General features: G+C 44.7%; 1 protein-coding gene across 1 annotated transcript in view; it reads right to left on the bottom strand.

Moving 5' to 3' along the window:
• The window catches only part of LOC135237476 (integrin alpha-5-like), a 51,502-nt gene extending 32,374 nt beyond the window's left edge, over positions 1-19,128 (bottom strand). The window contains exons 1-2 of the mRNA XM_064304632.1: positions 18,675-19,128; positions 2,914-3,044 (exon numbers count right to left, since the gene is read on the bottom strand). Coding sequence (XP_064160702.1) covers positions 2,914-3,044; positions 18,675-18,877 — 334 coding nt within the window. The 5' untranslated portion in view covers positions 18,878-19,128. The remainder of the gene's footprint in view (positions 1-2,913; positions 3,045-18,674) is intronic.
• Between the last annotated feature and the right edge of the window lie 5,915 nt (positions 19,129-25,043).

Below are 25,043 nucleotides of genomic sequence, written 5' to 3'. Positions count from 1 at the left end.
AGAAGGCAACCAAACCAGCCACTGGTGTAACAGAAACAAAACGGTTTCCTATACAACAGTTTAAAGTCAGTTTTTGAATCTGGACCGAGATAACTGACCCTAAGCTGACACAGTCCAGAGCCCCACTAAAAGCTAGCCTAACCTTTTCTCATCAGTGTTAAAGAAAGTCAAACAAGATCCCTGGAGTAAAATCATGCCACAAAAAATAATCTGAATACATTTTCCCCCCAATCTGCACAATTAATAATAAATATCTTGACAGATTTTCATTGTAAATTTTGATTTGTTTTTGATTAAAAAATCTTTCGTTCCTTTCCTAAAATCATGGTGTTCTTTATTAAACCTTTTTATTCCTTTTAAGTTTTGTTTTCTTGTAATTGTTTAGATTTTTAAATAAGCAAAATTCAGTTTTTGTTCAAAAAAAGATCACTAATACATTGTTTGTACACTACTTGGAGCCTGTACAATTTCTTTTGATATTTTTGTTCATTACTGGGCTGTGCGTGTGAAGTGTTCAAACAAGTACCTTTTTTAAATAAAGCAGTTTGGCTGTTGTCAGTGGCTTGGCTGTAACTACCCTGTAACAGAAAGTTTCATGGTCTGTGACCTTGAATCATTATCAGCTGTACTGCCACCAGGGGGTCCGCTTCCAGAAAGGTCTGCCACCGGCGGTATTCTGCCTCGTCTTGACTGAGCTGCAGCGGGTTTGTAACACTCCCGTCTAATTGGTCTATTTCTGGGGGGATTAAGTTCTGATTGTGGGAGGCGCATTCCTCCCAAATGACATAACTGTAAATAAAAAAATAAAAACACGTTTATTTTCTCAGGGGTTGATGCAGTTTCGGTCATTAGACTCCACACGTAGGTCTCCACAGATAAGCGTGTTCCCCAGGGTATGGAAAGGCATAGTAAAGCGTGGAGATGGGGGAACGGTTACTCATTTTAACACAGGGTTTCAGAGGGGGAATATATTACACACACACACACACACACACACACCTTCTCAGTGTTGACCCAATTTAAGTCCAGATGAGTTATCATTTTTTAAATGTTTGCAAAGGTCTTTGCACACAAAGGCCGATTTTTGTTTATGTTCTGAAAATAATTTGAATCTATGTCTCCTCTATGACAGCTTACACACCAATGTGAAATTTTCCTCTGTGATAATCTGTCATTATTTTATTTGGATCTAGTTCATTTTTTTCCCATTATTACACATGCAAAATAGCCTATTGACCAATGAGATTCAGTTTTGTTTAGACGTGTGTGTAGTCAGACTTGTTTTTGAACAATGGCTTACTGGCTGAAAAAGACAAGTGGGAAAATGTCTGGTAGGGAACTGCCCAGCAGTTGGGGTATGAAGATGGTAGGTCTGAAAATGGCTGGCCCTGCTTTTATTAAAGTACAACTAAAAACATCCAACCAGGCTGCCCAATCATGATACAGCTCTGGAAATGGACGCGTTTAACATGTCGATGTGTTTCACATTATTTCCATGAACACATTGCACCAGGGCAAGGTCTTTTAAAATGGCCTACACTGCATAATAAATGTAAAATCAATACATCAATGGAATATGGACTGCAGTGCATGAGGTAAGTTGGGCTAGCAAATGGTTAGCTAGCATGAGATTGATGCACAATAAATAATAACAGTTGTGCTAGCTGAATCCATATTTAGATTTTTTCATGGCATAAAATTTTATTCTGAGAAGAAAAAATGGGTGAAAACACCACAGTTGGTGTCAATAGTTGCAGTACGAAAAATTAGATTTTTCGCATTGTTGTGTTATTTATTTACACTAGCCTTGGTGTGCAAAAACCTTTAACCCAAAATAAAAGAGCACCAGAGTGTCTTCCTCACATGAAACTAATTTTCTGCAAACATAGCCACCACAACCACCCCCCCCCCCCCCCTCCCCTCCACTGCACAAACAAACTCCATCCACTCGCCACTTGGCCTCTATCTCAGTCCCAGGGACACTGACACACCGTGACCTAATTACCTACATTTTGTTTTTCAACTCTCTGGGACCTTTTTGGAGGGAGATTTGCTAAGATGAACACATCCTGTGAGAGCAGAACACTGCAGAGCACTCAACACCCCACCCCAACCCCCCCAATCCCAGAGGGAGAGCGCTTTATTATGAGAGACAACTCATCAATGGCTTTTAAGGCTACAGGAACAGGAACAGGAACTAACACCACCCCCACCCCCACCCCACAAGAACTGTGTGAGGAAACTAAGGGTTAGTGACACAGGGAGCAGAGCTGCAAACAGACCAAATACGAACTTTGCAGGGGTGTATCTGTGAAATTCAAATCCAGTTCCTGCCCTCGCCTGCTTGGTTAGTTAGCATGCATGAGACTGATACTTAATGAATAATAATAGTTGTGGTAGCTAACTCCATATTTAGATTGTTTCATAGCATAAAATTTTATTCTGAGAATAAAAAATGGGGAAAAACACCACAGTTAGAATGAATAGTTGCAGAATGAAAAATTTGGAATCCGGTTTTTCGCATTGTTGTGTTGTTAATTCACACTGGCCTTGGTTGTGCGTAAACCTTTAACCCAAAATAAAAGAGCACCAGAGTGCCTTCCTCACATGACACACTAACCTCCTGCAAACATAGCCACCCCAAACATCCGCCCCCCTTTTGAAATTCAACTTTGGTTCCTTCTTTTGTCTGCTTGAGCCAGAAAGTTCAAGTCTTGCCTAAATCCATTGGCCAAGATGTCCAGCCGCAACAAAAGTCACTGGTTAAATAACAACGAGCAACCAGTATTAACCATAATCATACATCATGCATTACGTCCTTCAGTCAGGTTCTTCCAAAACTGGAGTTGGCAGAAAAATAGTTCATTCCAGCAGATAAATTATGAACCAGCGTTGGAAAAAGAGATAGCTTACCTTTAACATCAAACTCAATGGCAGTGCACTGTGATTGGCTGCGGCTCCAGGGGCAATAGAACACTGATCCACCCTCAGTGATATTTGGTTGGCTGGTGTTGGCTTTGGGAGCACCAATCAGAACACTGACACTGTGAAGAACAATAACAGTATTAAAATTAATTTAGCACAATTCAAACACATGGTGCTATTCAATGTGCTTTGCAGAAAGAAAGAAAAAGATAAAACAGACAAGTGAAAACAGGACAAAAATAGAAAATATATATAAATAATAAGGTCATTAATAATAAAAGATTTGCCTGTTAGTCCCTTTACATTCATGGTTTTTTGGGTAGTGAAACTGACTCAGACATGGCTGTTTGCAGGGGCGAGTTACAGTAAAAGATTGCTTAATTTTACATCAGTTGGTCTCCATTTTGAAAGTATGTATTTAATTAATATGGGCACACCTAACAGCTCCATTTTCCCACTGAGAAAGGGGACATTGCAGTGCACAATTTTCTGAAGGGTTAACTGAAATTGACTGATTAACAGCATTAATAGAATTGGCTATGTGGACAGCAGTTTGATTATAGAAATTAACATGAGGTTTGATATTAGAAGTAAAAGTTATGTATTTAGGTCCAGTCCCAGAAGAACGGCTAATTTTGTAACAGAACCCCAAACAGAAGGATTTGTATTTGAAAGACAGTAGCATTGGAAAACGTTTCAACAGAAGTATAAACCATTAGCAAGACCAGAAAGCTTGGTCAAAGCATCCGATAGTTGTAATGGTCAGATGTAACATACATTACTCCATTACATGTCATGCTACGGCACACTGTGCAAGTTTGCATTTTTCCAGAAGGTATCAAAGAATATAACAACCTAAAAGCACAGTGTTACGGTAGATATCTGAGCACTAACTCTCTTCCCGTGTCCCACTGGCTACCTTTCTAAAACAATGACAGTAATTAATGACACTGCATGAAAAGTACTGAGTTTCTGGAAGATATCCGACCAGTTAAATTTGATGAGTGTTGGTCGTGAGCAGAAGTTTCCCTGCGAGGATATTTTTAACACGTGTATTCCCAGAAACGTCTGCACGCTCCTGGGCCACGTCTGTGATCGGGGATTTCTGAACTCGGATATTCCCAATAAATTCATGGACTCTGTCTGCATTAAAATTTCACCGCGTGTCCTGAGACGTGGAAGGCCATGTCTGGTAATTTATGCCAAGTGTCTGGACAAGAACACCTAAGTGCCTGAAATTGTGTCTGTTTCCGACACAGAACTGTGGTTCCCGACACTGACACGCGCCACGCGCAGGAGGAAATGCGTCAGTTCTCAGATCTGTGTCCGCCCTGCAAATTCACCTTTCATTGCAGTGCGAGCTGACATCTTCCCAGACAGTAATGACTACGAGTGAAAACATTGAGGCGGACACACCCTTGGTCCTGCCACTGGAGGTAGAAAACATCGTGGCATGTTTGTCTGTTCAAGGACTGTTCCGAAAGGCCAAGAGAAGAATGGAAGCGAATGGCTGCTTCTGCGCAGTTAAGAGAGCAGAGGCAAATATCACACCCTGCTAATAATCTGAGACCGAGGACTGCCATATTCAACACTAGGCTGAAAGGAGCAGATAATTGATTTGTCAAACATCAAAATGGCAAATGGTATCATTGAGACAAAGAAGGAATTCTCAAAGCTAACATCACAAAGCTTTCCATACAGGCTCTTTTAATATTCAGAGTGTGGATACAGCTTTAATGCAGCATACCCTTAGCTTAGAGATTCTTTTAGTGATGGACCCTATTATTGTAAGTCTTTTGGACCGGATACTCGTTATACAGTCATGACCAAACTCTCATTATGTAATTATGGAATCATTGTGGCCAGTCTGTTAAGAAAGGGAAGTGCAGGGGAGGGGTCAAAGGGAAGTGCGCCGGGTTTCATTCTTCACGCCCCTTCAAACACAAGCAGATGGAGTTTGTGTTGCACTGCATGCACTGTAGCATCTCGGGTTCTGTGAAAGCGTGAGTGCCGCTTCCTCTCCTTACAGTACACCAGATGTTCCAGGGAGGCAGACTGTCCAAAAAAATCACATTTTGAGAGCCCGGCTACACGGGACCGCAAGCGACGAAACGGTGGGGCGAAACTAGCACGGCGCAGCGGCAAAACGGTCGGGCGAAGCTAGCACGGCGCAGCGGCGAAACGGTCGGGCGAAGCTAGCATGGCGCAGCGACGAATCGGTCGGGCGAAGCTAGCACGGCGCAGCGGCGAAACGGTCGGGCGAAGCTAGCACGGCGCAGCGGCGAAACGGTCGGGCGAAGCTAGCACGGCGCAGCGGCGAAACGGTTGGGCGAAGCTAGCACGGCGCAGCAACGAAACGGTCGGGCGAAGCTAGCACGGCGCAGCGGCAAAACGGTCGGGCGAAGCTAGCACGGCGCAGCAGCGAAACAGTCGGGCGAAGCTAGCACGGCGCAGCGGCGAAACGGTCGGGCGAAGCTAGCACGGCGCAGCGGCGAAACGGTGGGGCGAAGCTAGCACGGCGCAGCAGCGAAACGGTTGGGCGAAGCTAGCACGGCGCAGCGGCGAGAGCCGTTCAGCATCTGCCTGGGGTTCAAGTCGGCGGAGCTGACCGAGTTAGCGGAGTTCACGGTCACGGTCGAAACCACGAGAGGGTGTCTGGAGGGGGGTGGGGGGGCTGACCCAGGGCAGCGCTGGGTGAGAGGGAGGGAAGGCAAAGGCCACTCTAAGAGCGCTTCAGACGCGTGAAGGCCACCGGCGCGTCTCCAGGCCGCGGAATCGGGACGACAGAACCCCGGGTATGAAGGAGGTGGCGGGTTTTGTTTTGGAAGGGGAGAGGAGAACCGTCTGCGCTAAGGTCTGGGCCCACGAGGGCCTCCGCACTCCTTCTGGCTGTAAATAATGACATTCCCAGAGAACTTGTCCGTCACCGTTCCCCACGCTGACTGCTGTCTGGGGTCCGGATGTCTGGACAGCGAGGGGGGATATCTTCATGTCAGGCCAGGCGCAGCTTCAGGCCCACTCCCCCCAACACCCAACCACCCCCCCCCCCCTTGCGAATCCCTCTCTCTCTCTTTCTCCTGGAGTACCTCACCACAAATACTCACAACAGGCAAATCTCCAGAGCTGAAAATGTGGCCTCTTCACACAGCTTCTAAAACCCACAAGGCATTAAATCACTTTAATAAGGACTGCATGTGCCTTCTATTGTATTGCATTGGGATGTTGTGCAATGTCATCGAACCCAAGGGCTGCAGTCAACTTGGAGGCATCTGCCCACATCACAGTAGCTGGTGAGCTTGCACATTTTCCATGTTCATTGTGGGAATGTTATCATTGTCATACCCTTTCTGTTTTCTCTGTATTACCACAAAAACTATACTAAACTTCGGCCATCCTGTCAGAATTGATGCTCGGTTTCAAATTAATTTTACGACAATAAACTAATGTGACCCAGAAACTATGACCCGAAAAGTCAAAAACTAATGTCAAACTGAACACTGGTGCTATGGAATGCAAAGTTATGCCTACGAAAACTCAGTTGCTAACCCTCTGTTGACAAAATATAAGCACAATATGGCCTATTCACCTGTAGCCAGAGCAGCTGAACTTATCTTGATACTTTAATACAATGGATCCCGTTCCAATTTGGGCAGAGTTTCAGCCGTGCGTGAAGGGGAAAGGCTTTAATCAGCCAACTGGAAACAGTTTAGCGGAACAATATTCCATCTAGATAGTGATCTGGAGTAGCTGAAGTAAGGAAAGATTAGCAGTTACCGGCACTTCACCCTACCAAACCGTCTGAGCCCACTCCTTCCCTTTCAGAGGTAGCAGAATGACTTACATTTAACCCTTCAGTGGTCTGCTCAACAAAGCTTTCTGAAGGGTGTGCCTAAGTGTGCCAGTTAAAGGGTCAAAGGCTGACTAAGGTAGTAAGGTGGTTCTCAGGTGTCATATCCAGCTGAGCCCAAAGGGATCACAGAGCTTCTCCACCCTAGCCCCCCAGTGGTGGAACGAACTCCCCGTCCCTCTCCGAACCACCCCCTCACTACCCATCTTCCGCCGTGGCCTGAAGACTCATCTCTTCAGACTATACCTAGACTAACCACCACCACACTGTATATTTCACTCTTTAAACCCCCCCCCCCCCTTTCATGTCACTTGTTACATGTTGCCCCATCCCAGCACTTTTCCGTAATTTGTATTTGTCCTAATACTGCAGCTTATTCTTCTGCCTAGTTTGTTTTGTAGAGGTTAGGTCAGTATAGTGTTCACTGTGTGAACTGTGTTCTTGGCTAGAACTAGTTGTACAAAATAAGTATTGTACCTTACTGAACCTGTGTTAGCAGTTGTCTATGACCATGAAATGCACTTTTTGTACGTCGCTTTGGATAAAAGCGTCTGCCAAATGAATGTAATGTAATGTAATGGTTTAGTGGTCTGCCTTATGGTCCAAATGAAAGAAGTACAGTTCCAGTATAGTTACTAACTACTGAAGCCTGTTTCGCACAGTTATCTGTGCAAGATTAGCCTACCCGGCCACTAGGTCCTTTGTGCAGCCCAGCATAGATACGACCTGTCGAATCCAAGCAAAACTGGCTTCGGAGTTCAAATCCTTACTCATGCGAAAAATGTCTGTGGGCTAGCACTATTTGACCGTGTTTGCGGTTCTTGAAAAATGTGCTGAAATTACCTTAGTTAACGTGCAGTAAGTCATACAAGTATAATTATCCAAATGGTAAACACATGTTCCCTGAAAAACTGAGGTGAGGGGATTATGCTGATGACACCAGACACTGAGTCGACCTGCAGGAGAGCACATCAAGGGTAATTACAATAGGTGTTACATTTCCTTGCACAGTGCAGAATGGCTAAACAGTGAGATGGTTTGGCCTTGACTACACCCCAGCAGTTGGGCCTCAGTACTTCTTACTAGAATGAGTGTGAAGCAAGTGCACAAGGTTTGGCTGCTACTCCTTTAGCAAGATCCATTGCTGAATCTAGGGGTGGCAGAACAAGAACAAAAAAGGATCATGGGTAAGGCATTGTGGTCTCATTGGCTGCTAAATAGTAGAAACACAATTTCAAGGGTTAAATCAGCAATTTGACGTGCTAAAATGTTCAGATCTTTTGCTGATTGTAAATTTCTCAAATGGTAGACAGACATAAGGACCCAAAGGACAGTGTCTTTGATGCAACTGCAAGTGAGCAACATCAACAGAAATAAATATGCCCAACAGGTTTTCTCAAAAGGGAGTCCCACAGCGGGTACCTAACAGATCTGGAAGTGACTTTCTCTGATCTCTCAAACCAATTTTAAGCATTTGTGGACCTCCAAGATGAAAGGGATATGTTTGCAAACACCTCCACAATGTCACTTCCCTCCATTTCCCCCTTGCTTCGACACAAATCTTGGCTTAGGTTTCATTCAAAACCTTGGCGCTAGCCTATGGAGCAGCTAAAGGCATAGCTCCATTATATCCTCAAAAGATCATCAAAGGTGCGGCATGGTGGTGCAGTATGTAGCGCTGTTGCATCACAGCAACAATCCCGGGTGGGGGGGCGGGGGCTTTCTGTGTGGAGTCTGCACGCTCTCTCCCCGTGTCTGAGTGGGTTCATACCGGGTACTCCGGTTTCGTCCCACAGTCCAAAGACATGCAGGTCAGGCCAACTGGAGAAATCGGCTATGGATACAACTCTGTGAGTGAATGTTGTGTATACCCTGCGATGGGTTAGTGACTTGTCCAGAGTGTATTCCTGCCTCTCGCCCAATGGGTGCTGGGATAGGTTCCAGCCTCCCGAGAACCTGATAAATCTGGATAATGGATGGAAGGACCCTACGCAACAGCCAGACCTCTGCAAAGTTATGTCCCTTGTGTCACTGCATGCCTACACTTCCAGGTCACGTCACCTGTCTGTTCAGGCCCCCCGGCGGTAGAATGAGTTTCCCACTGCAGTCAGGACCGTAATCCATCTTTCAACGTAGACTGAAGACCCATTACTTCAAACTGCATCATTGCTCCCTTGACCCACTTTAGATATCCTCTTTCCTTTTGGGATTTCCTTTTGAGATAATAATGTGATAGGTATAGCCATGTAAAAGGAGGCTAGGTGTTTACAATGGTAATTGCTAGTTTGTTCTGTAAAGTTTACACTTATTGATGTTGTATTCCTGAGACTCGAATACGAACACAAATGTTCTCATGTTCGAAAGAACTCCTGTGAAGTCACTGCAGTGGAATGTAACGTGACGTCTTCTTCCCAGCTGTCATTCTTATGTCACTCCAATGTTGTCATAATTGCATAAAGCGTGCCGAAACCACATGTGGCTCTTCAGCGGCGTGAAATCACAATTCCCCTCACCCGGCTCCAGCTTTAAGCACCATCTGCGTTCATACGACCACCCTGGCTGTGATACAAGGCTTCTCACTTCTGAGGCACATTAGCAGGTAATCTCTGCTGAACTCTGCAGGCTAATGAGATCATCAGAACTCTGCTGAGTCAGAGGGAACCCAGTGACCCCCTCTGCTCCAACGGCAGAATTTAGGAACCACTCTGAACACAGAGCAGGTGATATCGCCACCCTCCATCGCCCTTCCTCCCTTCTCACAGATAAGAGATGGCTTGTTTGTTGCATCTTGGGAGCAACGCACACACCCGGCCGACATTCGACTGACGGCTCCCGCAGTAAAAGAGCCCGATCATCAGCTGGGCAACAGCAGCACCACCATTAGCACAGTCTCAAGCGACTAGAGCAGCTGGGGGTGTCCAGATCAGGAAGCGCAACATCGGGAATGGAGCCAGGGGTGTGCAGCTGGGAATGCAGTGGGGCAGGAGGAACATTTCGGTCACAGACCACAGGCTCCAGAGCAGAGGGCTGAGTGGGTTCAAATCCCACTCTGGGAGTCACGCTCTAAAAACTAAACACAGCAGCTATGAAACCCAACGACTAAACACAACACCCCATAAACAGAGCAGCAACTAAACACAACCTCGGATAAACTGAGAAACAACTAAATACAGTAACTACTAAACACAATATCTGATAAACAGTGTAGCTACAAAACACAGCTGCTAAACACAACATCTGACAAACAGTGCAGCTACTAAACATGCTACTGGACACAATAACTAAGACAGCAGCAACCAAACACAAGCACTAAGCACACCACCTGGTAAATAGAAAAGCAACAAAACATAGCAGCTACTAAATACAACAAACAATAAACAGAGCAGCTACTGAAATCATAAGTTACTAAACACAGCTACTAAACACAGCAGTCACTAAGCACAGCAGATACTGAACACAGCTAAAACGAAATGCAGCAGCCACTAAACAACGGAATGACTGAGTCAGAAATTGACTCCCTGCATTGCTATGACAACATCCTATTACATACAAACAGAGAAACAGAAAACTAATTTTTCTCCTATAAAGGTTGATTGGATAAACAAATGCTATTCCAAGACCTGCGTTTGTCACCACACAAGCATTTCCTCCCATAGGAAGCAAACTGGCTGAAACATGCGTCTTACTTGGGACCTCCAACCACTGTAGCAGGAGGTTTGTCTGTTTCCAGCCAATAAACAACACTCGCTAGACCAGGTGCAAACTGGAGTGTTCCTCGGCAAACACAGCTTAAGCTGTGGCAAACAGCGCGAGGATCCCTTCCCCCAATCCCTCATGGATGACAGCAACATAGCGAGCAAAAAATCACGGCCAAAGCAAACAGAAAGTGCATTTCCACCCCATTATTTTAGCCTTGCGTGTGATTAGCCTCCAACCATCACAGTTCTATGGTGTATACTGCAATATTTAATGGTGAAAAACAGGTAGGACCCCATCTCCCTCAGGAGGAATAATGCCACTGATATATTAACCATAATTCTTTATTAACTCTCTCCGAGCCTCTGGTCACATGCTCATTCTGATTATTTCTCAGTCTGTCAGGCTTGGAAAGAACATTTTGTTTACTAAAAAATCATACATGAATGTATAAGTCGGCTGAATTTTCAGTCTCCACTCCACCAGTTCATGTCAAAGAGAATTCTGAAGTGACAGAATGCCTCCCTCTTTCTCTCTCTCTCTCTATCTCACACACACTTGATAACTGAAATCACAATGGTGTTGGCATTGTACTAAACACAAGCATTGCTCTGGGCCAAGTCTTGTGTGCAGCGTTGTATAAACAGAGATATTGAACAATGAGGTGGAAAGACTGTCAAAATAACATGTCATGAACCTCCATTACATATGCATTACACCGGGCTGCCTTATCCAGAGCTCAAACAGGTTATGTTTTTCATAGAAACTCGCTTATTTAAAATATTTTACTGAAGAAACTCAGGCTAAGTACCGTAACTCAAGTTACAAGCCCAGCTCCCTACCGATTACTCCACACTGCAGCCCATTCAGAATCCAGGTCCTGCTGCAATACAGAACCCAGCATCTAAAACAGCTGCTTGTTGCTGACAGCTCCTCATACTGAAACACACGCACCCGGGTCAGTTTCATCACACACATACACACACACACACACACACACACACACACACACACACACTTCCTTTTCAGGTAGCAGTGTGCAAGTTTTCATTTTCACCCATGTTTTTTCTGCTCTTATTTTTACATCATTATTTTGCTCTTATTTCTGCTCTGCATCAATTTGTTTTAGGTATATTCTCCTTTTTGTTGGTTTATTATCGGAGTCTTGAGTTATACGCCACTTGCCCAGTAAAACCGGCTGTCCCAAGCATAATTCTGTAGTGGGACGGAGGGGGTCGTTTGAGGGCTGTGCGCCTCTCGGCTCTTCCTGGGCCTTGAACAGGATCGGGCTTTTCTGCGCAGGCGGTCAGCGGATTTTCGGCTCGGCGGAGGGCCCCGCGGGGACCACCACACGGTGTGTTTACGCCCCCCCCCCTCTCCACCGTGCCCCTCCCACGGCCCGGCTGAGCCGCCGGCGGGGCAAACGGCCGCGCGCACGCAGAACCCTTTTACCCGCCGCTCCGCGCTCCCTCCCCCGTCGTCCGCTTCCGCTAACGCCGCTGGAGCCCACGTCGCCGCCGCACGTCAAGGTCTGGCGAAGCACTCAGCACTCACCAATCACATCCTCTCTAAAGTCACTGAAAAACTTAGCCAAGTCTAAAAGCTACATCTAAGAAGAAGTAGTTCACATGTATCAAACTAATTTCACAGGTGCAGAACAATGAAGTGGACTCTTGGGGAAAACAGAGACCAACACATTGCTTTGCACAGCCACAAACAAGTTTAATGGTGCAAACAACATTTCCACCTTCTTGTCAGGTATAGCCATCACTTTTTCTTCACCACAGTTGTATCGATTCCCCACCCCCTATTTATACAGCAAAGCTATATCTCACACAATTATTATTTAACTTTTTTCCTTTCTGTAAATCAGAAGACAAACACCCAACTATTAACGAGGTGGATAAACATTCAAAAATAAAAAATACTTTCTTTGCTCCTTTAGTTGAAGGGAACCAACCGCCTAAGTCAGGGTTTAAAACCCTTGTAAATCTGATAAATTAAGGAGCAAAGATAGCGTGCAACCTTCCTTTTGAAATAAATGAGCCATTTCCTTAAAAAAAAACACCCTTTAGCAAAGGCAACTTATTTACATGGTCCCAGACGTGTACTGAGGACGGGGGCACACAAATAAGGGCTTGTCTTTAAAACAGCTCTTTTTCGGAAACTCGAATCTCGCGGCAGCATCTCCGTTATGCAAGAACGCCGCGTGCCTGTGTCCCAAACGGACTCCGAAATCAGCGGCCCCTTTGTGAGCAACCCCGCTTCGGCCAACGGCGGAACCCCCAGGCGCAAGAAGCAAAATATAAATTTTCAGCGCCTTTAAAGCCGGCCAATCACCTATGAGCTGCTTCGCAATGCGGAATCCCGGAGTAGTCGGGGTTCCTACATCACTGCGCGCCACCGTCAGTTTTAAATGTGGCCCCACTCACAGCTCAGGTAACGGCCTGTTTTTAGGCAGCGCCTGGGCCTGTTTCCTCTGATTTGCGGGACCCCTGTGGCACGCCTCGGCTTCCTGAGTGAAGTGAACAGTTGGGGTGTCGTTTTCACCCGTTACACGGCTGCAGAGGCGGAACCCGCAGACACAGGCAGAGCACTCTACCCCAAATTCCTGCTTAAATAAAAATAAAACACAGCAATTACCCATCTGCCCCCTATACGACCCCCCCCCCCCCCACCACCACCCACCACTCCTAATTCCCACACCCACAAAGACAGCGAGACCTTACCATGCTGCCCAGCTGCATGATGTCATCACCATTTTACGCTGTAACACATTTTCGTTCACGGGTGGATTTTCATCACGATGCGCATAGCTGAATGGAGACATCATAGCCGTCTGCTCAGTAGTCTAAAATCAGTGCTCAGTTTAAGAGGGCAGTGCTCAGCTTAAGAGAGCAGTACTCAGCTTAAGAGAGCAGTGCTTAGTTTAAGAGAGCAGTGCTCAGTTTAAGAGGGCAGTGCTCAGTTTAAGAGGGCAGTGCTCAGTTTAAGAGGGCAGTGCTCAGTTTAAGAGGGCAGTGCTCAGTTTAAGAGGGCAGTGCTCAGTTTAAGAGGGCAGTGCTCAGTTTAAGAGGGCAGTGCTCAGCTTAAGAGGGCAGTGCTCAGCTTAAGAGGGCAGTGCTCAGTTTAAGAGGGCAGTGCTCAGCTTAAGAGGGCAGTGCTCAGCTTAAGAGAGCAAGGCTCCAAACAGAGTTTTCGCTCTTTACACTAAAGCAATCGGCTGCGCTTTCGCCCACAGTCCACTGCGTCCATCCGCGCTCTCAGCATCAAAATCTCCCTTTGTCTCTCAAACAGGTCTGCTGACGTCAGTCATTCCAATACTCGGTGAGTGGATGGAGACATTACCATCTGCACAACTGGCGCATTCTACCCAGCCATGACAGAACAAACCCGAAATGAAGGCCACCGGTGATTTAATTCCCCTAATTTACGCAGCGGAGCGGCGCAGAAGGGCGTCCCTCGGCCTGCCGGCGCTGAGGCGAGGCGCCCCCACGTGGCCGGCGGCCCGGCCGGCGGCAGCGCTCCTCTTCCCGCCGAATCTCGCGATCGGCCCGCCCCCTTCGCCGCGGAGGCGGAAAAGCACAAAACCAGACAGCGTTCGAAGGACTGCACGCGGATCCACAGCGTGACTTCCGCCCCTCGCACCGCGCTAACCCCGCGCGAGAGAGATAAAAACGCCTCCGTCGCACGGCTCGTTTCGAAAAGCCCAAAAACAAATACGTACGATTTTGCCGGCGTACAAGGGGCATCATTGTCTCCTGCCGCTGGAGAGAACTGCAGAGGGGGGATAGAGCAATGGAGCTTTCCAAAGGAGCAAAAAGTCAATATTTTAATAGTTTCCTAACTTCTGACCTTGGATAACATTGCCCTCCTGCCTCTGACAAACTACAGGAAAGCTTTCCTGGTTTTTAAAAAAAAATATATAGATTGGTCATATTAATTAGAAAAAACACCAACTGCCCAGCAGCCTTGTGTGTCATGAATAAAGAGACAGCGCAAGTAAATGTTTCTGTTAACCTCTCTTTAAAAATGCTGCTAAGCCCTCACCAAATATTGGCTTAACAGTGACCCTCAGAAGTGGGGCCAGTTGAGCAAATGTATCGCAGAACCGATCGAGGGTGACCGCGGCATCCGCGATCCGTCGCGGCGAGGCCGTTAACGGAGCCGCGCGGGGCTGCGCTTTCCCAACAAACCCGACCTTCCCAGGCCGCGCGCGCGTGTAACAGGAGTGTAACAGGAGCGCTACCGAAGCTGCCCTCCCAAGCTCTTCGGTGACGTCACTGGAAGCGGGACACCGAGCCTGCGACCCGACCCCCAAACCTCCGCCCTCTCCGCCCCGACCTCGCCAGCGAATCAGGGTCGTAACGGTGAGGCGCGCGAGCGGCGGGGGCCTCGCGCTGACTCATCAGGTGCGGCCCGCCAAGGAGAGCGTCGGACACGCGCGCGGCTCTGATGCTTCTGTAACGCGATAACCAGGGCAGGTTTGCTCTTACGGGGCTCCTCACAGAGGGGCCTTTGTGGATAGGATCATAAATAACCATCGCCCAATACAATTATGAGGGCCCTGACACACAGCTGTGTCATTCCGAATTTCGCGGTTCATATCTCCAACGCTGTAAAGTTTTTTTTTTCCGGAAAGTTTTCTTTAATGGCTGTGCTTAAAATTGGCATCTCCACCGTACCTCATGAAAGGTAACACAAAATTAAACCCAGCTTCTTCAATAGTAGTACAAAAACAAAATTTTAAGCCTGGAGTTCCAGATAGTCACAGAAAATGTACTGAATCAAAGATCTATAAAAATGATCTCACGGTCCTGCCCTCATCATTTGCATAGCAGAAGTTACTGTTAGTACAGAAATGCCTGAGAGCGTGACCTCAAACATAAAGCACATCAGTAACAAATATAAATAACTTGAATGTGAACATTGACTTCTGAGGTCAGCTTGCTAGGGGCATCATTTGACCCAACATTTGCCCCTATCTTCTTCAAGGGAACCACCATGGTGGTCAGTCTGACGATAATTCAATTTGATGTGGACAACCCATTCTCCACAGGCAGGAACTCACAGCCCATCCAATTTAGTTCACAGGAACTCACAGCCCATCAGATTTAGTTTACTTCTGTACAGAGCAATGAGGAACAAAACTAAAATGTTCAATCCTCTCTGGCCAAGGACATTTTACTCTGATGAGAGCACATATGACCCCTCTCAGACTCATTCAAACTCTGTTAGAGTTAAATTAACACACAGAATTTTATTTTGTGGTGACAAAAAAAAAAAAATTGGCAATGACTATGTTTACAGGACACATGTGGAAAGTTTAACACAGACATGGCCTTAGCATAACTGGTTGCGAGTTCTTCTGGCAAGCGCATTTTGTGTTTTCGAGCTAGGCCTTCCTGGCAACTTACGGAGCATAGATGACAGCTGACCGTCGGATATTCCTCATTTCCTACAGGACATACGCTGGCGGGATAAGACCCGCTGAATTAGTCATTTATTACTTCCCCCTCCGGGTGGGAAAGTTCTGCTTGTTATTAAAACTCACTGATCATTTCACAACTATAAATATTCTAATCATAACACGTGCCTAGTATGTATGAAAATTAATGAATGACAAATGAATGAATAAGCAATTATACACAGTAAAATGTCCAGCGTTAATTCAACTCCAACAGAGTCCAAAACGGACCATACGTACTCTGCACGAGTCGATATAACACAGAACATTTTACTGTGTATTTTGAAATGCAACACAAAGCTTAAGACAGTACAGGCATGATGTGTGGCATTGCTTGTAAGGCAGCTCTTTAGCAGTACACAAGTCCCTTAATAGTGAGGGTTCCACTCCCTCACCATAGGACCATCTCAGCTGCGATGACTTCTCTGTCTGTTATGCTCACTGCTTTCTACCTGTCTGAGCAAGGACAAAAATAAGAACAGAGGGGCGGGCTGCCTGGTCTCCTTTTAAGAGAAAGGAAAAACTGCAGTGCTTATGGCATCAGTACTGCCTGTACATCAGCAGTTTCATGTTTCATAAGCGCTAGATGGATAGCATGTGTGTGCGTGGGTGTGTCTCTGTGTGTGGGTGTGCACGTGCGTGTGTGTGTGCGTGTGTGCGTGTGTGTGTGTGCACGGTGGGGCATAAACACAAACACAGCTACAGGGTCTGAGTCACACCAGGGCAGCATTCACATTAGAGGACCGAATTTAAATGGAATTATTCAATCTCTTTCTCTTTCAGCAACAGAATGGTACAACAGCACAGCATTGACCATTTTGTCAATATTCCCTTCATCTTAGTCAGGCATTAACAGCTGTCAATCAACACATACAAATGTGTGACAGACAGTATCTCACAGAACAGACCTAACATCAGGTCAGGAATGCACAGATGTGACACATACAGATTGGACCTGCATCCGTTCAGAAACACACCGAAGCAGTGCCTGGTCTGAGACCCGAAGCCTGCAGCTGAATCCTTACAGAGCGCTCCTATTGGCTCAAGGAACAGCAGCAGGGTCAACGCATGTGACAAGACAGCCCTCCAGCTTCAGCCCCTAACAGACAACAGAGCTCGGACACACTCCGCTGAGTCAGCAAGAGATGGCAGGAGACACCTTATTAAAAAAGATCAAAAAAAGCTACCCCTTGTGAAATTAAACGGTACCGAGAGGCAAGGGTCAGACTTTGACCTATGAGCTAATAATAAATTACAGACCAGGCAGAAGTAGGTTACGGTCACTAGTTCAGCCACAGAAATGCCAGTCCTCGTTTGTTTTTATATATTAACTTATGTTATGTACTATAAAAGCCACAACCGACCACCTACACTTACTCATTATTATTACTATTATTATTGTTATTGTAGATTCATATGGATCAAGAACTTCATGCAAATTCTATTAAGGAGGACAACTCTGGGTATCTCTCTCAATAGACGAAAAGCTTCGTTGCCACAGCCTTTATTTTTTCAGAAAACAAAAGGCCACCAACTGATTAAAATTCACGTAGCTTGGAAGCAGCGTGATTCAGATCCTCACTTTTCAAGCTGTTTCTGTAAACAGTCTGGAGCTGTGGAAAACGCGGAAAATGAACATCCTAAATCCTTTAACTACGCCATAAGTCTGTTATTTGAACCTTCTATTAGACAGCGGTTCGTTCTGCTCCGAGATGTACATCGCATGAGCAGGCTTGGGAACCCCAAACAGATTATAGGTACCTCTGGGGTTCGCGGCTCGTAGGGAGGAAGCGGAGACAGGAGAGTTCCCTACTGCGCGCCCGGATAGAACGCAGCTGGCCAAATACCAAGGCAGCATCAAAATTACTGCAATGCAGTGATGCAAATACGTGCCCAGTGACAACGACTGACTTTATTATTATTATTTTTTTAAAGAAAAGTGTTTGCATTATCAAAAGTTTCCGCCTTAAAACAAGTCCCCAGTTTGAGTATTGAGATTTGAAAATGAGCTCTCCATTGGTCTACATCATGGCTAGGTAAGAGAGCGTAAATCAAATCGCTAAAGTAGTTCCTGTAGCTTCCGTATATTGTATGTTGAAAGCTAAATTAGTTATTTTTAAAGCGGAAAGAAACCAAAAATATCGCTTGGATATTAAACAACGAGTGCGGATTAGCCTACATGATTAGACAAATGTTGGTTACTCATGTGGTTAATGTTCACTGGAACTTTTCAACGAGTTGCTGCCATTCCAATAAACCAGATAACAGGAAAATGTACTCTAGAATGAAGATACCCATAATCTAGTTCGATATTATTGTCAGTTAGAAAATTATTAATTGGCAAATATAAAACAATCGAAGTGGCAGCTAAAATCGCAAATCATTGTTTTACAAGGCATAACGGATCATAAGAACCTGTGTGATTCAACAAAACTGTTTGTTAATCAACGTTCATAAACTTATTTAATAATTTCAATTTTAGGTATTCTGTAGATATTAACATATGCTCTTTCTATAGGTTGCTAAACTGACAATTGTTGGATTAAGCGAATCAATTAATTAGACCAATTAAATTACCTGGCAATGACTGGTATAACAGCCATTGCCCACTGTTTGAATTGATCGTTCGTATAAAATGTATGACCTACGTGCAAATGCACGTACTTGTCAACAGTGTATTGGGGCAGAAAGAAAACTGAAAAAACTCATGCGCCGGATAGAGCAGAGATGATCGCTCACCTTGTAGAATCGGTCAGGTAAAACTCCACAGAATAACCGAAGTGGCTCCCGCTAGGTCCGCTGTAAACCGTAGGGTTGTCTACATCCAGATTGAAAGCTGCGCACAATGTTGGGAGAACCGCGAATAGTACATGGAGAGACGCGCCGATTCTGCAGCGGGATAAGTACAGCGAAGTTTTCGAAAGATGCCTATTGTATCCCATCTCTGTTGCTGCGTTCACTCGCTGTCCTGTAATGTTTGTGCAATTTAATTGCCAACGCAAAAACTGAAATGCTTGGATGTGTACGAGGTATCCGCAGTTTGTGTTAAAACCACAGCATGCTGTTGTACATCCGAACAACACACAAGCAGCTCGTAATTCTCATGGAGGCTCAACTCTTGCTTCTCTTCCTCTCTCCGCTTCTCGTTTTCTACACTCTATCCCATGCACATTAAGGAGAGGGAGTTCCCATATTGGAACTGGAATAAGTTTAGTGGGGGTGGAGCTTTTGATTCAGAAAAAAAACGGTCGCAGAGGTGGGAGGGGGTGTGCGGGAGCTGTGAGTTGTACAGGAAGAGCGTCCCTAATCGACGCTCACTCTTAAGTGCCCTCAACTGCACGGTCCTAGAGTTGGAGAACGTCCAAAACATGCGCCTTAGTCATGAAAAATGTTTCCAATATAACCTCATTTATGCGTGTCATAAATTTAGAATGTATTCTCTAAACAATGTATGGCCACTCAGACATTTAAAGATGAAGGAAATTAGATATCGGTACACGGTAGACAAATAGATATATTAATATATTAAAACTGATAATATTATTTAGCCTCATATGGTAAAATAGTCGTGTATGTTCTCAAATCTGGCTGCAATTAATAATAAAAGGTCAAATGCTCATTACTCACAGTCACTGTGGGGGTAGGTCACATCAGTCACGCTTAAGGCACAATATCACGTTTGTTCTGAACTGAGATGTTTTGTTACCGTTAAAATAAATGGATAATTTTACAGCGCTCCCTTTATGTCAGGAAACCCATTATAAACAACTACGAATAATCATTCAGATTAAATGCCCTCAGAGAGTTGTTTTTTGGCATGTGATCTATGGCCTCAGATCTGTTTCTGACAGACTTACAAGCAAAAAAACCAAAAACAAAAAAACACAACAGAACAGAGCGATACAATTGGGAGATAGTTACACTCGTTGTTGACAATAGCTGATAGATAGAAAATAGACACAGTGCAATACTATAATACAAAAAATCCTGGAAATGATCAAAACATTTTTTAAAATTGAAAACAGTATGTTGAATTTTATGCATTCAAATAACCCACTAGAATGTGGGATACTTTTTTTGCAGACAGCAGACAAATGGTTAAATAGGCTTATCTTTATTAATTCTGTGGAATTAAACTGCAGCAGAACTGCAGTGCCCTGAAAGTTGTGGATTATTCTCCCACAAAATTCCTTCATCCCCCATCTCCACTGAGTTCTCATCCCCCATCTCCACAGAGCTCTCATCCCCCATCCTCGCTGAGCTCTTATCCCCCCATCTCCACAGAGCTCTCATCCCTCATCTCCACAGAGTGCACATCCCCCCATCTCCACAGAGCACACATCCACCCATCTCCACAGAGCACACATCCACCCATCTCCACAGAGCACACAACCACCCATCTCCACAGAGCACACATCCACCCATCTCCACAGAGCACACATCCACCCATCTCCACAGAGCACACACCCACCCATCTCCACAGAGCACACATCCACCCATCTCCACAGAGCACACATCCACCCATCTCCACAGAGCACACATCCACCCATCTCCACAGAGCACACATCCACCCATCTCCACAGAGCTCTCATCCCCCCATCTCCACAGAGCTCTCATCCCCCCATCTCCACAGAGCTGTCATCCCCACATCTCCAGAGACAACACATCCCCACATCCCCACAGAGCTCTCATCCCCCCATCTCCACAGAGCTCTCATCCCCAGATCCCCACAGAGCTCTCATCCCCCCATCTCCGGTAGGGCTGAGTCCCTCAGTGCTGGTCCCAGCTCATCGGCTGAAGCGGCATGCTGTTGGCGAGGCGTGAGTTTCCACTGACTCACTTTATGGTTTATGTCACTGAGCCGTATCCACCCTCCTCACTCCAGCGCCGACTGAGCTGGAAATAATGACATCTTTGTGCAGGGGGGCGGCTAGCCTGATTCCAGCAGAACCTTCTAGCTTTCATCTGACAGCTACACGGTGAGGGGTCCAACGTGGGCACTACTCAATTTGTCAAGACAAACTGACACGTCAAGACTTCAGGCAGTCCCCTGGTTTAGGCCAGTCCCCTATGGCACTTATCAACCAAGACACACAAGGGCTGCAGTATAGCCACTGTAACAGCACGCATACTGCTGTGAGGAATGCTTTCTGTAATGCAGTCTTATGACAAATTAATGTCTTTGCACTAGTGTACAACAATAGTGTCCCAGCTAGTAATATGGCATTCTAGCATACTGAATAACGTTATTAGTGCGATAGCTCTGCATACGTGTACTGCTGTGGCTCACAGTTTATTTTTTGCAGCAGGTAATATTTTTGGATATCATGTTACATTTTTATAAGAAAACCTGTAATACATATTAGTTACATTAAGTAACACACCTACTCATATTGAGCAAGCAAAACATACTCCTATGGGTTAGAATGACAAAATTAAACCACTTTATTCAAGATTACAAGAGTAATGTGTAATACCATGTACTGTATTACCATGCATACACTTTTTGAATTAGAATTTGTGTTACATTACCAATCAATATGAAACATTCATAATTGTAATATCTTTTGTCTGAAAGCAGTGTGGCCATTGATATATTTAAACATGTTCTCTTTAGTCCCTCCCTCACTGAAATAGCAATTCTGTGGTCAGCACAATCTCAGACAACAGAAGAATTCCTTCAGTTCTCTTTTAGCCTCAGATAATTTCAGACAAGGTTGTAAATTATTAACCATCAGTACACAGAGGATACGAGTTCACAAATGTAACTATCCACTAGCAGTGACATCAAGCATTGGACACAACCAGTGACCTCTTCAACTCCAGGCTAAATGACACTCAATGCTGATACCTGATACCAATGCTGATTCCCTGGGGGAATATCTTCAGCACAGCGGCTGTTGATGTGTTGATTTTTATTTACACAGACAGTCCCATTACTTCAGCCATCAGAGGGGTGAAATCAGGTTATCAACATACCCCAACTTTTTGAGGTCAAACAGATTAGGCTGTAGATGATTGTCCTTAGAACAAACTGCAGTAGACATGGAGCCACATAGTAAATTTTGGCTGACCCACAGCATTGCACGAATCCAGGTAATTATTTAGTCTGTGAGAATACATGTATTCTCACAGAGCCTTTAGACGAGATACCACTTTAGACGAGATACCACTTCATTATCTCACCTGTTCAAAACAATACACCTCCCCTCTTTAGCATATATACCACTAGGTCTCCATTTATCTCAATGTACAGTATCTGAACTTTCAATACGCTTGTATAGGGCAAACCTAAGCTTTCCTAAGCTGAATAACCCATTAGCAATAATAATTTCCCCTGAATTATTAGTAAGATTTTATCACATGTCCTGCTGCTCTCGGGTGTGGTCATTTCCAAAGTACTGTTCTTTCACAATTGCCTGTATGAGTTGAGTTTGCAATGATTGCTTTTGTGAATTGATTTTTTTTCCTGGCATGTTTGTTGCTGGTCAGTATGCAGCAGATGTCCATATACTGTTGAGTTGCCCGCATATCACAACTGGCCTTTCGCAAGTGGCATTTGTCACTTAGCCATCCAAATCTTCCACTCTTTTGTTTCTCAGTACTTGATTCCTGAATTATTCCTCAGTTACAATGACATCACAAGCTTTATAGCGAGGATCCTCCTGGTTTGAGTTTTGGATCCCAGTGTTTCTGAAAGCAGACCTGTAAAGCCCCTGGTCTGAACTTTGTGTGCAGGTTCCGGTAAATTCCGGGGGGGGGGGGCATACAGGGCTGTGAAATTCGGATTCCCTGTGCTGGGTTCATAGCCCTGGTTTGTAAATTGGATGTAGACGGTTATGAAAGTTAAGTTACACTTTGTTGAACCCCCTGGGAGTAATTTGTACACTGCATTTCATCCATCCTAGTTACTTAGGAGCAGCGGGCAGCTACAATGCAGCACCTGGGGACCAACTTCAGGCCTGAGGCCAGTGCCTTGGTCAAGGGCAATGGCAGGACTACACCTAACCTAACATACATGTATTTTTAAACACATTTGTACCTATTGGGGGAAGGCAAATCACAGGCAATTGTTTTCGTAATTAAAGTATCAAGTTTCATTACCTTCAGTATATTTATTTAGGCTCTATCAGATCTGGTCAGATCTGACCTGAAAGTGCCACTAGCACTGGAGTCTGCCAGGAAGTTATTCAACCAGAGATTATATTCTCACAGTTGAGATTCTGATCGGGAACCATATAATATGAAAGACTAATACCAATCTTCACTATCTGTCCCACATAGTGCAAACAATTATATCCAGCCACTAAGAAATTGCATTGCTATTTCCTAGGGTTGGATATAATTATATAATTAATTGCTAATGTAGAGTTTATCTTATGGACTGCTAAATAGCTAAATAGCTCAATATTAGAGATGTTTCAATTTGAATATACTGAGTGCACACATAGCCCTGACCAGCTTTTTTTAAACGCATGTTCAGTGTTACAGTTACTTTACACAAGGAGAGATCAGCATTGGTTTCTATTTATTTATAAAGCCCTTCATTTGTAATCTACCCCTTTATTTGTCATCACTCCTGGTCTGGAAAAATGGAAATCACTACACTCGCTCTCAGGACTGGCTAACACTCCACGTTCCTCAAACTCGGAACTAGGAAAGATTGCTTTTAAATTCTGTGCCCCTCACACCTGGAATGAACTGCAAAAAAGACTTCAATTGAATTCCATTGTATCACTGGGCCATTTTAGATCCCTGATCTCAGATTTGATCAATTTTGATTGTAACTGCTTTAATTGATGCTTGTTATTATCTCTTTTATGCTCTTTTATTTATTTTACTTCTTATGCCTCTTGTAATCTCGGTGCATTGAGAAAGAGGGTTCCTACCCTCAATTGTCACCGAGAATCTCAAAATAAAGGTCGAATGAACAGTATGGCCAACCGGCCTTTTTTCCTCCCAGTCAACTCATTTCATCCAGGTCTTTTCTTGAGATGTGCGCACACAGCTACGCCTCTGCACCGGCCTACCTATTTCCTGACACTCTGCAGAAATAATCACCTTCTTATCTGGCCAATCACTCAGGACAGGGCCACGGCAGCACAATAACCACCAGCCCCGAGGCCTGCTAAACTCCTCTGGTGTTGACGTTAGTGGTCGATATGAGTGGGATGTTTTCCATTTGCACTAATTATTGCTGCGTTTCATTTGCACATATTCAGCCACTTGAGAATTTATAAGTGAATGATTGCATGAATGAATAAATGAATGAATGAATGAATGAATAAATACACCAACAATAGCAGGCAAAAGTGGAATAGTTATTTTGTTGAAAATTTGTTAATTCCAAAATACTGTGTTTGGCTTTTGTTTTGAAGGCCAGGGTCCCTGTCTGGTGGTGTCCTTTAAGGAAGCACACATCAGTGCAGTGCTGTTAGAGCATCAGAAACAGTACGTGATCTCAGTCAGCCACAGCATTGAGCGGTGTACAACAATAGAAAAGTGGAATATACAAACCAGATTTTTTTTTAAAAACTGTTTAGTCATATGTGTTTACACACAGTTCACAGAATGAGCACACATACACACTCTGGAGTGTGCACTTATAGTGACTTTAAAAACAAGTTCCACCACACTGTTTGGGCATTTCCTGGGCATGGTCATTCTACACATCTATGCCCATGTATAGTGGCCTCCGGAATTGTTGGCATGCCTGGTAAAGGTGAGCTAAAAAGGTAATGGAAAAATGACATTTTTGTTTATCAGCATGACCTTGCACTGAAAATATGAGACAAATCTAACATTTAACTGAGGTACAATTGTTCAAAGTATAAAGTGTCATCATCAAGAAATAAATGTTTTTCTAAAAACAACTTTGATTTCAATTGTTGTGACACAAGTCACAATTCAGCCTAATTTTATGGATCTTCTGTTAGAAAACATTTGATAAACAAGAAAGTGAAATGTACCCACTGAGGGTTCCAATAATTCGGGTGGGTACTGTATGTAGAACTGTTGGGTTTGTGTATGGAGTTGGATACATTACTTTTTTTTGGGAGGGGGGAAGGGGGTGGGTGGGGGGGGGGGCATACAGTGAAGTGAATTTTG

The sequence above is a fragment of the Anguilla rostrata genome, chromosome 13, assembly GCF_018555375.3.
Source record: "Anguilla rostrata isolate EN2019 chromosome 13, ASM1855537v3, whole genome shotgun sequence".
Classification (NCBI taxonomy): domain Eukaryota; kingdom Metazoa; phylum Chordata; class Actinopteri; order Anguilliformes; family Anguillidae; genus Anguilla; species Anguilla rostrata.
This window is presented reverse-complemented; position numbering and strand designations above follow the sequence as displayed.